General features: G+C 39.1%; 1 protein-coding gene across 6 annotated transcripts in view; it reads left to right on the forward strand.

Annotated features, from left to right (window-relative positions):
- Mpped2 (metallophosphoesterase domain containing 2) overlaps positions 1-17,827 on the forward strand; it is a 174,132-nt gene that overhangs the window by 42,647 nt on the left and 113,658 nt on the right. For 5 of the 6 annotated variants that reach the window (XM_070032670.1, XM_070032673.1, XM_070032672.1 and 2 more), the window contains exon 3: positions 7,825-8,006. In XM_070032670.1, coding sequence (XP_069888771.1) covers positions 7,825-8,006 — 182 coding nt within the window. Of the gene's footprint in view, positions 1-7,824; positions 8,007-17,827 lie in introns of those variants that run through there. The other variant, XM_070032676.1, reaches the window with a different exon arrangement.

Below are 17,827 nucleotides of genomic sequence, written 5' to 3' on the forward strand. Positions count from 1 at the left end.
TTCTGCCTTATATTCTATGCCCCATTCTAGCCTTAGGCAGAGTTAGGTATTTGCTCTTTTACCCCACAATACTTTAAACTTCCTGTGTGTGTGTGTGTGTGTGTGTGTGTGTGTGTGTGTGTGTGTGTGTGTGTGTGTGTGTGTGTGTGTGTGTGTGTGTGTGTGTGTGTGCGCACACCAGTCTTGGAACTTGAACTCAGTGTCTAGACTGTCCCTGAGCTTCTTTTTGCTAAAGGCTAGTGCTTGATCACTAGAGCCATAGCACTACTTCCAGACTTTTCTGAGTAGTTTATTATAGATGAGCATCTCATGAACTTAGATGCTCAGACTGGCTTCCAATTGCAGTCTTCAGATCTCAGCCTCCTGTGTAGCTAAGATTATAGGTGTAGCGCTACTGGTGCCTGGCTGAACTTCTGGATTATAGCACTTTTCCTGTGGTTTGATAAATTATACATTTGTCTATCTATCTATCTATCTATCTATCTATCTATCTATCTATCTATCTATCTATCTATCTATCTATCTATCTATCTATCCATCCATCCATCTAGATATATATCACACAGGGCATCTCAGATATACTTGGAAAGTGCTCAATAAATACTGGCTAAATAACTAAGTGAATGAGAAATTACCAGTCATGTCAATGAGCATTGTTTTTGATTAGTAATTTGATAGGTTATTCCAGAATCCTATAAGGAACCATTCTTGTTGATTGTTTTTGTCTCCTTGGCATTTATTACATTACATATATTGCATAGATAATCTGGCACTCAGTTAAGTCCCTAAGAAATGCTTGTTGACTGACTTCCTAATCAACTGATCTTATAGAATAACAGGCACCCAGGACAGTGACAAGAGTCATTTAAGAAAATACAATGCTATTTCTCAAAATTTACCAATGCCATTATCCAGGTGAGTTATTTATTTCCCAGCAATGTGAGAGATTTCAGTGACTGACAGTAACCAGCCTGATTGCCTATGAAAATACCTCAAATGGCCCCTGGTAACAGGACTGTGAATTCATATTGCACGCGGTGTTCAAAGAATTAAATTGTGACCACTTAATATTCATTGAACATCGCACTGTACTTTTGTACTCAGAAAAAAAAAATAGAGGCGACACACATTCCATGCAGTGGGCTTTGTTAGCTGTAATTAGTTGGTGATAGAAGAGTGTTGATACAGCAGTTCACCAGTTAAAGGAAAGCAGGGCCCATGGTACAAATGTGAATGTATTTATACATCTGGTTTTGTTCTGCTTACTTTGTTTCAACACCATGACTGTTCTGGGGTGTAGTGACTAAAGCAGGAGAATTTCATCAGCTCTTAGTTTTAGGAGAACAGGAACAGCCTTATTTCTAAAGTGCCTTGGCTAAATCAAGTCCTTTTCATTTTGGGTTTGTGTGGTGTAAGAGTTCTGGCTTCTTTGTTCTCTTTTGCGTTAGATACACTTGGAAGCTCTGTCTTGAGACCTAAATTACGATCTCACTCCTCTTTATGTAAAGTCTTGCTAATTCTGATTGTTCTTGGATAGATTAGGATTGTCTTTGTCTTTGCATTGTCTGGGACAGCAGAAAATAAAATTGTGAAGACAATGGACGTGTTGAGAGGCTCCAGAGACTGGATTTTTTCTAATTTTTTTACTTGTAAATGGTGACATATAAAATGTGTTAGCAATCATGGGGCTAACCCTCTTTCCATGTTTGAGAAACAAAGCCTAAAAGAGGGGAAGAGCCTTGCTCAGATCACATAGCTGATTTCTGACAAATGTGGTAAGTGCTAAAAGTGCTCAAAAGTTCCTGTTCTCCATGACCAGTGTTCCTTTAAGTAGGCTTATCTGTCAAGAAAGACAATCCTTCTTAAATTGATACTAAGAACCAACAGTTCTATAACTTGGCATCTCTGAGAATGAGAAACATTTATGTTTTCCATAACATAAAAAAATCTCACCCATATATTGTTTCATCCTCTTGTGAACTGTAACATGCAATTTTATTCTCTAGATGCAGGTATTTTTAACTGATAAAATGAAGGAAGTGGTAAGAAAAGTGAATTTTACACTAGGAAACCTGAGTTCCAGTTCTGAGTTTGAGTCTTCCTGGGAAAGTGAATCACTTAAGATCTGATTTGTGATCACCATAGCGTCGAATGTGCATTGAACAAGATGTTTTCAGAGTGGATAAATCTTATAAGAAATTTAAGACTTGTAAGTCTATTTTAAGATACAATGTGTTTGCAGGTTTTGTATCTGTCTTTAACAAACAGCATGTCTAGGTTTGATAGCATAACATCACAAATGTAATTTTAGCTTTCTTGCTATCCCAATTTTTTTCTGTAAAAATGAAAGCTTTAATGTCACATTGGAAGACTTTTGTAGATAAAATCTGCAAAATGCATAAGCACATAAAATCTATAAAATGCATAAACACATCAGGGTTTTAGAGTAGGATAGAAGATGCAAAAGACATTTGAAATCTGGTTGAAATTCTTTGTAAAGCCACTGTTCCATTCTCATATTGAAATATTGCCTAAGTGCATATGTGAGGTTTTTAATTACATAGATGATCTAACAGAGAAAGCCATGGCATTTAAAAAAAATCACATGATAACAGCTTTGTTGAAGATCTATTAAGGAGGCTTATAACTCTGTATGAAGTTTTTTTTTAAGAAAAAAAACAAAACAACAAGAAACAAAAAAAACTGATGTGGGCAGAAGACTCAATAATGGAAGCAGTAGTATCATGTTATTTTTTATGAATTAAGTACATTAATGTATCAAGACTGACTAAATGGGAATGGCTTGTTTGTTTCAATATGCAAGGAGATCTATAAGCCTTTGAATATCATGCTTCAGAAGCAAGGCTTCAGACTTGGAACCAAACTTAGAAAGTTAATTAGAAAGCAATTTAAGTGATGGCTTGGGTTTCTTCTACAGGTTGTCAAACTATTTAGCACACCTTTCATGGCCTAGATAAGCATATTTCTTGATGAATAGCTCATTGGCCAATGTGTTTGCAGAGACTAAATGCTAACTATAAATGGGAGATTCTGACTAGTGGAATTGTCTCTAGAAATCACAAAGGTCCTAGGTGTACCTGGTATCCCATCACCAAAGGAAAATTGAAGAAACTATGTCTATTCAATTAGAGTAGATATTTGCAAATATTTGAAGAACTGTTGCAAAACAAAGGGGGAGCTGGATTCTTATTCTTTTATTTCAGAATATAGAATGCAAGTAAAGAGGTAGGAAGGAATAAATGTATTTATTTACCATGTATTACATGTGCTGGGTGCCATGTATTGTGATCTTTCATTTTCACAAAGTGCTTGAGTGGTAGATATTATCATCTCTTTATTATACATGGAGAGATAGGTCAGAGAAAATCAGCGATTCTAGTGACACTATGGCTAGTTTCTTCCTTTCTTTCTTTAGTGTTAGGATTGAACCCAGGGCCTTGTACATACTAAGCAAGCATTCTCCACTATGATTAATAGCAGTACCAAAAGTATAAAATGACACTGATTGAATACTGTGTGTCAGATACTGTCTTAAATGCTTTGAGCACATTATCCTTTTTCGTCCTGACAACAGTCTTCAGAGATAGGTACCATTTTAATATCCATTTTACTGATGAAAAAATCCAAGGTAGCAGTGGTAAGCCCCTTGATTGGTGTTAGATTATGTTGTGATTTGTTTCTGAACTCTTCCTCAAAGATCATATGCTGAAGACTTGTTTGCCTGTTTGGGGGTGGGAGGGCAGCACCTTTAGGAACTGGAGCCACGTGGAAGGAAGGGAAAATCATTGTGGGGGAGGGGCATGTCCTTTAAGGAAATAGACCCATCTTTTCACTGTTTTACTTCCTGGCCTCTATGGTGTATGCAGTTCTATTTCATCATATGATGGCCTTACTACAAGCCAAATACCATGGACTAAAGTCTTTGAACCTATGAGTCAAAGTGACTCCTTCTTTTAAGCTGTTTAACCTCAGGTTTTTGTTTTTGTTTTGTTTTGGTCATAGTACCAGTAAAACACACTTTTCATAAATATTCAGTGGACTGTGCCAAGGTGTTTGAACACTTCACCCTCGTTATTCTGCTTCTCTGTTTTCCGAATGTGTTCTCTGTGGCAGATTCCATTATGTGACAGTTTGTAACCTCACTACAACATAGCAAATTAGGGATGATTATCCCCATTTTACAGATGAGCGCAAAGGAATTAAGAAACTTGCCCAAAGCAAATGACTCAGCCAGAATTGTTACTCAATTCAGGCTCCTGGCCAAGTCCCTGGACCATGCTTAGCTTTCTTAGAGGCACCAAATCTGGAGCAAAGCTTTCTACTAAGCAGAGCTATCAAAAAAAAACCCAAAATGCATTACATTGGGAGAAAGGACAGCTTAGAATCTCCCTTTGTCTGGAAACAGTAGACTGAAAATTTATATCAGCTAAGTAAGGAAAGAGTTGAGGGGATTGTTTTCTTTCCTTCTTCCTATGTCATCTTGTTTTTCCCTGGGTATACCCAATATTTACTTGCAAATCTCACTCTTATTTTTAAATCTGGCGCTGGGGGTTAAATTGCCTTGGTAAGATATTTGCTTGCTAGGATGTTTGATGTTTTGATGTGATGCCTCCAGGGAAATGTTGAGTAATCTTAGAAGTCAGCAGTGTAACCAGCAAGTGGTTAACTTGATCACGATAGAGGAAAACGGAGTGTGAGACTCTTCACACCACAAGAATGTGCAGATCTTCTGGTAGAAGACAGGATTCCCTTAAACATGATTTTGCAGTGAAAATAACTGTCTTGACTTGTCTGTGCAAGGTGTTCATCAAATGCCCAATTTGGGAGTAGTAGTTTCCCTAAAGTTGGCTCAGCTTTAATTATCTCCACTGCAACCTGCCCATTCTACCAGACGTCTTATTTTCAACTCTGAATATCTGTGGGTGGAAATGTATTTTCTTTGATCCCCTCGATCCCCAGCCTCCCTGCATGGATCCTAGGATGTGTCTCTGGTATGTAGCACTGTCCAGTCTTCTGAAGCCATTTCTCATTTTGGGCTTCATTCTGAGAGCAACAAAGGACAGTGCCTTGGAGTCAGAGAATCTATGCATGTTTTCCATTTGTGTTCTTTTACTTCTCACTGCTCCCAAATCAATCACTCATATGGCCTCCAAATGCATACTATTTCTCTTTGATAGTATCATATTGGTCAGGTTGATGGTTTCTGAGGCATCTCTACTCATCTTGTCTTCTTTGGACTTCTTTGGATACTCTATTTCAGCTCAAAACTAAGAACTGTTCTCTACCCCCACCCCCTTACTTTTATGTTTCTCGGACAGCATTTTATTGTCAATTCTGCTGGACATTTAAATATTTCTCTGGAGGAGATGAGAGGATGGGAAAAGACGTGGAAGTGGTTTGCCCAAAATGGATGCATGAAGGGGAATAAGTTCTGTATCGTGAGATGATTGGTTGCTATAAAATGGGGAATGTTTACAGTGAGGGTTACTACCTATGCTACATTCGACTTAAGAAATCCAAAATGATGACTTTGATATTCCTCTTTTGAAAGATTGGTATAGCCTCTCAAGGATTTTTGATGCAGTTGTTGTGACTAGCTTAGTTAAATTAGGGAGAACTAAGCGTTATGTCTGTATCTTACTATGAACACTGGAAAATAAAGATACACACATGTGCATGGAAATGATGTGACTTTATTCACATTTTTATAACAAGCATTTGATTTATTAAGTTGCCATTCAAATGTTGATGGATTTAGCAGAAATACAGATAAGCCTATTCCAGTGAGCATAATTCCTGATAGAAGATGACCTGTTGAGGATGAGGCAGTCAGCTGCTAAAGGGAGCAGTCAGTTCATTCTCTGGGAACAGTAGTTTTAGAAAACAGGTGGTGTCGATGTAATCTAGTCTTGGTGATGGGAAGAGAAACACTAAACATTCTTATACATTAAAAAAAAACATGAAAAACCCCACCATTAAATATAACCAGGAAGGTTTTCAGTTTACTGATGGGATTTTCGTGGATCCGTAAACTTTCTCCATGGCAACAGCATGGAATTGTATAGACTTAACAGAAGAAAAAAATCCCTCCCTCTCTCCTTCCCTCCCTCCCTCCTTCCTTCCCTCCCTCCTTCCCTCCTTCCCTCCGTCCCTTTCTTCCTTCCTTCCTTCCTTCCTCTCTCTTTCGTCTCTCTCTCACTCTCTCTCTGTCTCTCTCTCTTTTTACAGAAGTTAAACTCTCTTTTGGGGGCTTTTAAATAGATCCACTGTATTAACTGGTTTCACAGTTCTGTCATTCCTTCCTCTGACCATCCCTTCTTCCCTCCTTTCTGTTTTCTTCCTCTTTTTCTTCTTTACTTTCCTTTGTTTTCTGACAAAGATAAAGAAGCTTAATCATTAAAGAAAATAAGACTAGCTATACAAGTTGCATACTGATGTCATTTGTTTTCTCACTGAAACTGGCATAGTTAAAACAGATAGTTTTTTCAAAGAAAACAAAAAGGAGAACAAAGGGGAAAAATGAACTGAAGCCTGTAAAAATAGCTCTTGCATGGGGATCCTTCCGGTTCTTTGTAGCAGGTGGAGCTTTAATATAAAATCTTGTTGCTTCTTTTACATTTTATTCTCTGATCTTTGCATTGAATATTTGCTTCTCCTATGACCTTCTCTTTGCATTTTTACAGCTTCCTTTTGCCCATAACCCCCCATATAAGTATATATTCCTACAGAGAAATTAAAGGAAGCTGTCAGTGAAGAGCTAATACACTTTAAAGCATCCTTAAATTTGCTACAGACCTCTTAAATAATTAAAACAAAATGCTCCAAGAGTCAGATTTGTATTTCTTTACCTAGTTTATTTACTATACTGTTACACTCAATTAAATGAGAATGTTCAGTTTCATTTTCTTTGCGTGGGGTTGATTGCCTTGCTTTTTGTTTCTTATGCTCTGGTGTAATTTCACAGTCCTTAGGTCTCTAAAACTATCGATATATTAATACCTATAGATACATACATGGCCATGAAAAATCATACTATTTGTACTAAATAGAATCTTTGCCTTAGGCATTTTAACATTCTTGTTGTAACTGACACTGCAGATAGTTCATGGTGGTAAAAATCAGCTTGGCAAAGTTCTTTTAGCATGTAATATTTTAGCATGTAATGTTATTTGACATTCCTTTCCCTACCTACAATTTGATTAGTGAATCTCCTAGCCAAAGCAACAACAACAAAAACACACACACACAAAAACCCCAAGATGATACAGGTGTTGAATGGTTGTGGAAAGGAAATTAAATAGAAGTGCTAACTCTCTACCTCTTGGTTGGCAGAACATGTGCAGACTGCTCTCTGTAAATTAGTTCATTGCTTAAGTTATGCATGTTTAAGAAGGAATAAATTAGTTATCCATTTCCTAATGAGTAGTGGGATCAATTGAAGCATGATGAGAGAGAAATAGCATAATTTTGCTCTCTCAGTTGGGGCTCCATATCCTCAAACTTCATTATTAATTACTCTATTAGTTTCCTGGGTTATTTTTGACTCTTCATGTAAGATATTCTTTCCCCTTAATTTTCCTACCAGGTAAGTAAGACTTTTAAAATTTGTCCAACAGGAACTGTAGGTGAGGGATTGCTATCTTCTTCACATACTAGGGTCCCTTGTTGCTCTGGGCCCTCTGCCTGCCTCTGTGTTGGTTTGTGTGGGTGTGTTCTTGAATGCCAGTCGGTATGTATGTGTGACGACAGTGGCAAGGGTTCTAATGTGTTTAACTGTTATGGGATCTGTTATGTCTACTTTAGGGTCGACCCCATCCCATATGATACTCCAAAACCAGCGGGCCACACGCGGTTTGTCTGCATCTCAGACACACACTCCAGAACAGATGGTATCCAGATGCCTTACGGGGACATCCTTCTCCACACAGGCGATTTCACCGAGCTGGGACTGCCCTCCGAGGTTAAGAAGTTTAATGACTGGTTAGGTAAGGAATGATTGCGTTCTGGCGGCCCCAATTAACCTTTCCCGTCCGAGTGTCACTCACGGCGTCCTAATTGAATTAGAGCACTTGGAAGCCAGCTCAGCCATTTCTTGTATGATATGCGGTGGTGTCTCTAGCTTTAATCCAATTCTGTTAATTAAAGATGAATTTTTAGATATTTAATTTTACTGTGCATCCTTTAAATGTCTGGCCTCAGCGGCTCTGGGGCAGGGGAATGGGAAGCTTTGAAAGCGATCTCATTTCACTCATTCGGCTTTAATGAGGGCACACGCGAGACCTAGAATCATATTTTTAATTCATTGTGGCTCGGCAATCTTTCCGAGATATTATGATCAAAGATGTACAAATGACCCAGTAGAAAGAGAACATTTCTAAGAAATGGATGAGCAAGTGGAAAGTCCTTACACAAAGCGAAGTTTCCCCAGCACAGGGCTGACTGGGACCAGCTTTCCTGTGTCTTAGAGGGAGCGGATAAGACCCCTGAAGATGTCGATTGGCCTGCTGCAAAACTCTAGAAACTTAGAAGATGAAACTGACCACTGTACTATGAAGGACTAACCCCCTTCCTTCCCTCCCTCCCTCCCTCCCTCCTTCCCAGGTTCAGGGTTCTGCAGGTGTTGGGTCAGGCAGTTGTCAAGTATCAACACTGCAAGACAGTGATAAGGTTATTCATCCCAACGTTGACAGATCTGGGGCTTGGAGTTTAGCTTACTGGTAGAGTGCATGCTTATGATCTAAGAAGCCCTGTGTTCAATCCCCAGCACATGTGTACACGTGTGTGTGTGCATGTACATGCGTGTGCGCACACATACACACACACACACACACACACACACACACACAAATCATCTCATGGAAAGAAAAGTACAAGTGGCCAGGTGCCAGAGGCTCATACCTGTAATCCTAGCTACATAGGAGGCTGAAATCTGAGGATGGTGGTTTGAAACCAGCCCAGACAGGAAAGTTTGTGAGACCCTCTCCTCCAATTAACCACCAAAAATATCCAGAAGTGGAGCTGTGGCTTAAGTGATAGAATGCTAGCCTTGAGCAAAACTCTTAGGTCAGCACCCAGGCCCTGAGTTCAAGCCCCAAGACTCGCAAACACACCCACCCCCACACACACACAAACAAACACACACACACAAGTACAAGTGTTCTGTGAGTTCAGCATCTCTAGAAACACTCAAGGATTGTATACTGAAACTCAGAAATCATCTGGAAGAATAATGTTATGAATATTGGGTCATCCTAATATAAACTCTTCCAATAAAAAATAATTTAGGGGACAACTGCTGGTGGATCATGCCTGTAATCTTAGCTACTTAAGAGGCTGAGATCTAGAGGATCTCAGTTACATGCTAGATGCTATCTTCAAAAAAGTAACCAACAAAAAGTAGGGTTAGAGGTATGGTGCAAGTAGTAGGACACTAGCTACTGGAGTTTGAATGAAGTGAGGCCCTGAGTTCAAACCCCAGTACAGTAAAATAAAATTTAGGCAACTTAGAAGCCTTAACATTTCATTTTTCATCAAATTAAAGCAAAGTTTGAGAAATTTAAAATTTATTGACTCAATGATAAGATGTATTCATGGAAAAATATTCATTAAAATGATTAAATATTTAAAAATGAGCAGTAACTCTAACAATAACTATTAACAATAAGAGTAACATAACTATTTTATTTTTTATGTGATTTTGCACATCTGCCTGATTTTTGTAAAATTAATATTAAATTACATACCTGTTTTGCATGTAATTTAGCATCAGAGTGTACATATATATTTGCTATTTTCATTACAGAGCATTGATATGATCTTACATAATTGCCTTATTTATTATTTTTGACAGTAACATAATATATAGTCAGCTATAAGTTTGTTAAACATACTTCTGCAAATGAACATTTAAATTAATATCAGTATTTCCTTTGGTAACTATCACTGAAATGTAAGTTTTTATGTGAATATGTTTTTTTGCTTCTGTTGACCAATTTCTCAGGGTGAAACACTATGCATGAGTTAAATTACTAAGCCTAAAGATGTGAAATTCACTGATTCTTGGCTTTCCCGAGGTGCTGAGGCCATGGGTTTTATTATTACCGGATGAAAGTGCCTCTTTACCATGACCTTGGCAACATTTGATGCTGGAATTTTCATGTTCTGTGCTCTTAGTAGGAACTCAGTCTTATTTAGAAGAGCAAAGTGTTTTAAGTATCACTTAATAGAGTCACCTCCTTTTTACAGGTGACACAGTCCCATTGAGGCAAACATGGGTATAATACAGATCTTTTCACTCTTTTACTTCTGTAAAACTTGCATTCAAGTACAATTTAACTTTTCATTTTAGCCACTTTTGTCTAGGAACTGTTAAAACTATTTTGAGGTGATTTTGACCATTTCATGCTATTCTTCAATAACTGAATCATAAATACTATATATCGCTACATGAACAATATTGCTTTTTTTTTTAAATTTCCCTAGCAAGGGACCAGAACTATGGGAAGTGTTTACAGTATACAAGACAAGTTAGATCCTGGTTATAATCTTGTTTAGCTATGACCTTGGGCAACTGGGTTCACCTCTTTTCCCCTTGGTTTCTTTCTGCAGAACTAAGGATTAATACTTCCTGTCTTTCTGGATTGTTGTGCAGATTAATCAGTAAATGATTGCTGCTAGTGAGTTTTTGTGGGCCATTAATAACTGAATGGTGACTGTGGTGAGTGAACCATCAAAAGATATTTAAGGAGTGGTCAAAGGAATTATTTAGTAGATTAGAAGTAAACACGGGGAGGGTTTTTTTTTTCATAGGAAGGATAATATTCCATAAATGGAAATGTGCTGTATCTAAGGAAATAAAATCATAAGGAAAGAAAATACTAGAGCCCTGCTGCAGGGCCAGTCCCTTCTTTTCTCATTTCCCCTCTGATCTTGTGAGGCAGGAGAATGAGATGCCAGCATGGGGTGTAGAATGAGAGACCAAAGGGAGCCCAAGGGATATGGCTAGAGAAGCTGGGATCCCATGGAGAAGGCTGAGAATAGCTCACTGTTACCAGGGCAACCTCATGGTGCTCCCAGGGTGAGAGATGGTGTGTGATTACACTCTGCCACTTGGCTTAGGCAGGAACCTCTCACCTGGAAAGAGTATTTCCAGCAATAGCTGCCAGGTAGGCTGGGAGAGAGGAGACAGGGTCAGTTGAGCCTTAAACCTTTGCCATTATAGGGCACTGAACTGTCACTGAGTGAGGGCTCACCGATTAGGGAATGTGCCTAAAGTCCCGTGAACTCTGGTTGATTTCCATCTTTCTACTCTACTACTGTTGCAAATATCTCAACTGTTCCCCCAAGATGGTTTTATTCTTCCTCTGCATTAATCTGTTTCTGTTGTAGGCTGGGTACCCCTATACCTATATAACATCCTTCTGACTTGGTAATGTAAGACAAGGAACCTGAAGCTCAGTTGAGTTTTCCCCCCCCCCCTAAGTTTACTTAGTAGCTATGAAGGTCAGAGAGGTTAAGAGATCTACCTGAGCTCACTGAGCTGCTAAACCTGGGGCTGTCTGATTCCAATCTGAGTCCTTTTTCTTGATTATTCTGGGATATTATGAATGCATTTTGGCCCCCTACAAAACGTTCTGGAATGAAAGATAATGCTGTAGCCTCTGGTGGCTTCATGTAGGAACCGAGTAGCTGTTTGGCCATGTGCTGAGTGCACATATTTGAAAGATGTGTCTCAGTCCTGCCTGTCTTGATTCTTTTCCTGACCTACCAGCTGTAAGGCCTGAGAATCCCATAATGAGCTCTCTGTTGGTTCAGAGATGACAGGCCCTGGTTAATAAGTGCATATGTCACCTGGCAGGTGTAACTCATACAGTTATTAATATAAGATAATTGATGTGATAAGCCAGCACTGCACAGGGCCATAAGAAGCTTGAGCTCAAACCAAGTACAAAGGGTAGAATGTGGAGAGAATTGTGCTGTGGTTATCAGTGGCAGAGGCCATTGGGTCCTACTCTTAATGTGATAGAAGTGGACACGGAGACCATAGAGATCACATGGATGGTCCTGAGTTGCTCAGTTAATGAATGGCCCAGACCTTGGGCTGGACTGGAGCTGAGTGGCAAAGCACTTGCCTGGGTTCAAGTCCCATTACCAAAAGAGAAAAGGACCCTCCTTAAAAAGACAGTTAAAATGAAGATCATACAAATAGGAGGTGATTTTAGGATTTGAATTTGGGACAGTGAGACCCTAGTCCTAATCTAGTTGATCAGTTCTCATAATCTTCATCCTCAGAAACAGTCTGCCTCTCTCGATTTAACTGTTGTCTTCCAGGGAACCAGTTAAAAGAGACGTGATGACTTCTTGTACCAGGTACTGAACAGAATTGTGGGAAAGAGGTACCCAATAATTGTTGCCACCAAATTCCTTTAAGAATGATAACTAAATCCTATAGCATCGTTAATATTTTAGCCAAGCTATGCTATAGGTTGAAAGCAGTGGTTTCTGGTGAGCCAAACTGTGACCCTAACACCCAATTGTTGTACTGATTCCTTTGTTGACCTTGGCAAAAATATTTTTTAATTACAAATTTGGCTTTGAAAGTGACTTGTTGCCTGGAGTGGTCGCTCACACTTGTAATCCTAGTGGTGATCAATGGGTCTATGCTGACATGGGTTACAAAAAAAATGAATGAGAGTCCTTATCTAAATAATCCGGGCGTGGTGTCATGTGGCTGTCATCCCAGCTAAACAAGAAGCATAAATAGGAGAACTGGGATCTAGGTTGGCCCTGAGCAAAAGCACAAGACCCTCCCTATTTGAAAACTTTTATTTTTTTAACTGGTCGTGGGGCCTGAACTCTGGGCCTGGGTGCTGTCCCTCAGCTCTTCAGCTCAAGGCTGGTGCTCTTACCACTTGAGCCATAGTGTCACTTCTGGCTTTTTCTGCTTATGTGGTGCTGAGGAATTGAACCAGGGCCTCATGCCTGCAAGGCAAACACTCTACCAATGAGCTACCTTCCTAGCCCTCCTATTTGAAAATTTTGAAAGAAAAAAAAAAAGAGCTGGGAACATATCTCAAATGGTAGAGTGTCTATTTAGCAAAGCCCTAAGTTCGAACACTAGTATCACTTGCCCCTCCAAACAAAAGAAGTACGTTAATTACAAAGTACTTGTATGTTAAAATATGATTTTTTCTTTTTGGTTGGTAATGGGGCTTGAACTCTGGGCCTGGGCGCTGTCCCTCCACTCTTCAGCTCCAGGCTAGTGCTCTACCACTTGAGCCACAGCATCACTTTCAGCTATTTCTGCTTATGTTGTGCTGAGGAATCGAACCCAGGGACTCACGCATGCAAGACAAGCGCTCTACCACTGAGCCACCTTCCCATCCCAAAATGTGATTTTTAAAAAATTGTTTCTTCTGAAATGCTCAACATTAGTAGTTTCTAAAAACACTTTCCCTACAGGCACACTTTGTGAGTCATTTTACCACGTTCACTTTGGCCCTGTGTTCTTCCCACCTACCCCTTGGAAAAACTACCATTTACTTGATCTCATCTCTGCTGTCTTCTAACTTTCGTATTTTATTCTGATGTAGAATCTTACTGTCTGATCTTGATCCTCTGCATCTGCCTCCCTCCTTCAGCTGGGATTGTAGGTGTGACCCACCATACAAGTTCAGAATGCTTTTGATAGCCTTCCACCCAATTATTACATGTGTGACAGTGGATGCTACACAAATGGGCTTTAGGAGGTCTTTTTTCTCCTGTGTGTCTACTTTCTTATTTTCACTGCTGGTGGCATACACATCCAATTTCTTTCCATTTCCACACATAACATAACTATTTCTACCTGTTTCCCATTGTAAACTATTCCTGCTTGTAGAATGATTTCCTCCAGGAGACCTCACTCAACCTTTGTGACAGAAGTTCCTGGTAGTTAGTTGCTTCCTTAACTACATTGGTCAATCATCTATGCATCCTGTCCTCTGGTTGGTATATAATCATTTTCCTGTCTTTCTCCTTGCTGAACAATAGCATGCACCTAACGTGTGCTCTTCATACACTGAACTCTAACTATAAGCTAGAACACACTCAGTGTACTCAAATGTTTATTGAAATTCACGAGGTGAATGACTAGACATAAAACTGAGAATTTCATTTGCCTGCTTGTACTTTTGGCCTACAGATGCAAATTAAGTAGTCTAATATGGTATAGTTTCTAGACTCTCATTCCTTTCCTCCTCTTTCCTCTTCATGTTCTCCTTTTGTTTTCTCCTTTTAGTAATACTGGAGTTTAGATTCAAGGTTCCATGCTTGCAAGCTAAACAGGTGTTGTACTGCTGATCCATGCCTTTAGTACACTTTTGCACTGGTTATTTCTTTTTTGAGAAATGAGCTTGCTTTTTTCCCAGATGCACCCTGACCATGATCCTCTTACGCTTTCTTCTATAGCTTTATGCTTTCTGATGGTATCTATTGGATACCATCTATTGGATGGTATCTATTGGGAACTACAGTCCCATCAATTTCAGGACTTGTTATATAGATAGGATGACAGGAATGTGCCACTGTTCCCAGCTGTTGGTTGAAGGGTGAATTTATGAGTGTGCCCAAGATGGCCTCCAAATGTAATCCTCCTGATCTCAGCCTTACAAGTAGCAAGGATTACTGCCATGACCACTAGCATCTGGTTTCCTCCTCCTTTTAACATGATTTCATAAACTTCAGTTGGCTGATAGTAGTGATTCCAGTACACTGTGCAAAATGCTCAAGAAGGACTTGCTGTTCTTATTGTTCAGTTCTGGACAGGATTCTCAGAGGGATTATTCTCTCAGCTGAAAGTGTCACATGATGAAACTAATACAGCATCAACTGAGGACTTTTTAATTACGCTGTTTTTTAGAGACTGTCCCTTTTCCAGTGGTTCTGATATTGGTAGCCCAAAAGTTTAGAAGCTAGTATTTAGTAGGAAAAGCCTTCGCAGATGGAGCTACATTTATTATCCTGAAAAATACATGTCCATTGCTGATAACTTAGAAAATAGAGATCTATGAAAAGAAGAAAGCAAGATTACCTGTGGATGGAGGCAATCATGTGGACATTTTAGGCTGAATCCCTATAGAATGCTTCCTACTTTCCTTCACATACACATCTTATAGCAAAAATTGTGCTACTGTTTTGTAGTCTGTTTTTCATCCTAACATTATATCATGAACAGTTTTCCACATCAATAATTTAAAGATACATGTATATTATATATCAAATGGAAAGCACATTCCTATGTAATCTTGTCTCCTAAGTAAGCACTAGTTGGTGTACAGCATTCCAGAAATGTTTCTACTCTCATTTTTAGTTGAGACAATAGTAAAAACATCTTAACCTCTAAGTGCTTCTATTTAATGAATATTTATCAGAATTAATAGAGCTAAGTATATTAACTTGTAACTTAATGCTGTGTGTTGGCATAACATTTTCATGCATAGATGCACTCTGACTTAGTGAGTTAGATGCATGTTACTGACCATTAAGGGACTTTTGTTCTACTACTATTATATGCACTAGTGTGATGAAATCCTTCCTGCTCACTCTTGGCAAGCATGCTTCAATAGGCTCACAGTCTATATTCCTAGACATAGAATTTTTATCTTCAAAGGGTATGGGCTTAGTCCACTTGTTTGTTTTTACTGTTGTTTTTGTAGTACAAGTGATTGAACTCAGGACCTCCAACTTGCTAGGTATGAACTAAATCCTTTCAGCCATTTCCCCCACTCAATGTGTATTTTTGAAAAAGATACTGATTCTATATTATCAAATGTACTTCAGTAAAGATTTCATTTTTTCTCAATTTCCTGAGCAGTATTTGAGAGTTTATGTTACATAGTTTTGAATATCTTCATTGGCAGCAAATCTTTACTCTTCATGGCAGTCTTTTGTTTTAAATTATGAAAGCTTACATGATCTTTCTTTTTCTAAAAAACAAACAAAAAAAAACCTGAGATTGCCAGTAGATCCTGCAACTCACACCTTATTACTGGGTGTATAAATTGTATGCATAGTATATATACTATACCATATGTGTACCACAGGTGTGGTGTGTGTGTGCTTGTGTGTGTACCACAGATGTGGTGTATGTGTGCTTGTGTGTGTGTGTGTGTGTATGTGTGTGTGTGTGTGTGTGTGTGTGTGTGTGTGTGTGTGTGTGTGTACTGATGTACAAAATGTAGAGATGAATGTGAACCCTAGGTTGACTCAGTCTGTTTAAATCCTGGTGTCAATGTAGTTAGTTGGGTGATCTTTAAGTTTTCATCTGTAAAAGGAGAAGTATACTGCTTAGCATATTTAAACTCTAAGGATTGTTGGGATGTTAAATCAGATTAAGGATGGCCAGTGCCTTTAAGGAGTAAGTGGTCAAGAAATGGAAAGGTGTTATCATGACATTTTCAAGTATGTCACCATTCCTTCTTTGTGTCCTGTGGGTATGTTTCTCTTACTCCTTGGGAAGACAGAAGTTGGAGGAAAGGAAAGAACAGAACTTCAGAAAAGTGACCGTATTGCTTCTTTGGTCACAGAGACCCATTAGCTGATGGACCAGTTTGCCTGTGAAGCAGAGGAAAGTATGAGCCCTGTGGTCCTAGCTGGCTACCAGAAGCCTGCCACTGTCTCCTTCCTGAGCACCTCAGGCCAAACAGACATGGATGTTTTGCTCAGATTCTAGTTAACCTCTGAACCACATGTTTTTTCTCAATCTCCTGCCACCTTCCTGACATTCCCTCTTTTTACTAGAATCATTCACTTTCCCTATTGAGGATCAACTTCCTTCCTTCTGAAACCTTCCCTGCCCACCAGCTTCCATTGTAAACTCCAGCATACCAGGCTTTAGCTAGGATATCATGGATAGAGTTTAGTTCATGTTTAAAACATTCACAGAATGCTTTCTAGGCATGATTTGTACACATTTAAGGCTCCTCATTTTGTCTGAACAATCAAACATTATGATAAATGGGAGCTGGTGACCCAGACAAGTTAGGATTTGCATTTTGAACAAAACAGTGATGTAACAAAACAACCATGCTAAGTAATGAATATGGTGCCTAGCATTTCTCAAAGAGGATTTTCAGAAATGACCTGAGTAAGACAGACTGCTAATGTTCATTTCATGAGCATTTGATAGTCATAGTCATACCTGATAAACAGGCAAAGGCTTTAAGAAGGACAAAAAAACCGAGGACTTTTGTTCATAATTTGCAGAGGAGACTGCTAAAGTTCCCTAGAGCCCAGAATTCTCTGTTACTTATTGTTGAGTATTTACTACCAAGTTTCTTATCTTCAGTTTAATTCCCAAAACTAATATCCGATATGCCTGTGCATTTCATTTTTTTAGTGTTTTGTTTTATTTTGTTTGAGGTACTAGGGATCAACCCCCAGTCTTTGAATTGCTCTATCCCTAAGTAACATGCCTTTGGGTTTTAAGACTTTCTCTTGCAAACCACACTAGCCTTGAACTTTCCATCCTCCTTTTTCCGCCTTCCAAATGTTGGAATGACTGGAATACACTACCACTTTTCAGTTTCTGTTTGTTTGTTTTTGTTAGTCGTGGGGCTTGAACTCTGGGCCTGGGCGATGTCCCTCAGCTCTTCAGTTCCAAGACCAGTGCTTTACCACTTGAGCCACAGCACCACTTCTGGTTTTCTGGTAGTTTATTGGAGGTAAGAGTCTCATGGACTTTCCTACATGGGCTGACTTTGAACTGTGATCCTCAGATCTCAGCCTCCTGAGTAGCTAGGAGGTGTAAGCCACTAGTGCCTGGCTC

This window comes from Dipodomys merriami, unplaced genomic scaffold, assembly GCF_024711535.1.
Source record: "Dipodomys merriami isolate MVZ:Mamm:240054 unplaced genomic scaffold, mDipMer1.0.p SCAF_21, whole genome shotgun sequence".
Taxonomy (NCBI): Eukaryota; Metazoa; Chordata; class Mammalia; order Rodentia; family Heteromyidae; genus Dipodomys; species Dipodomys merriami.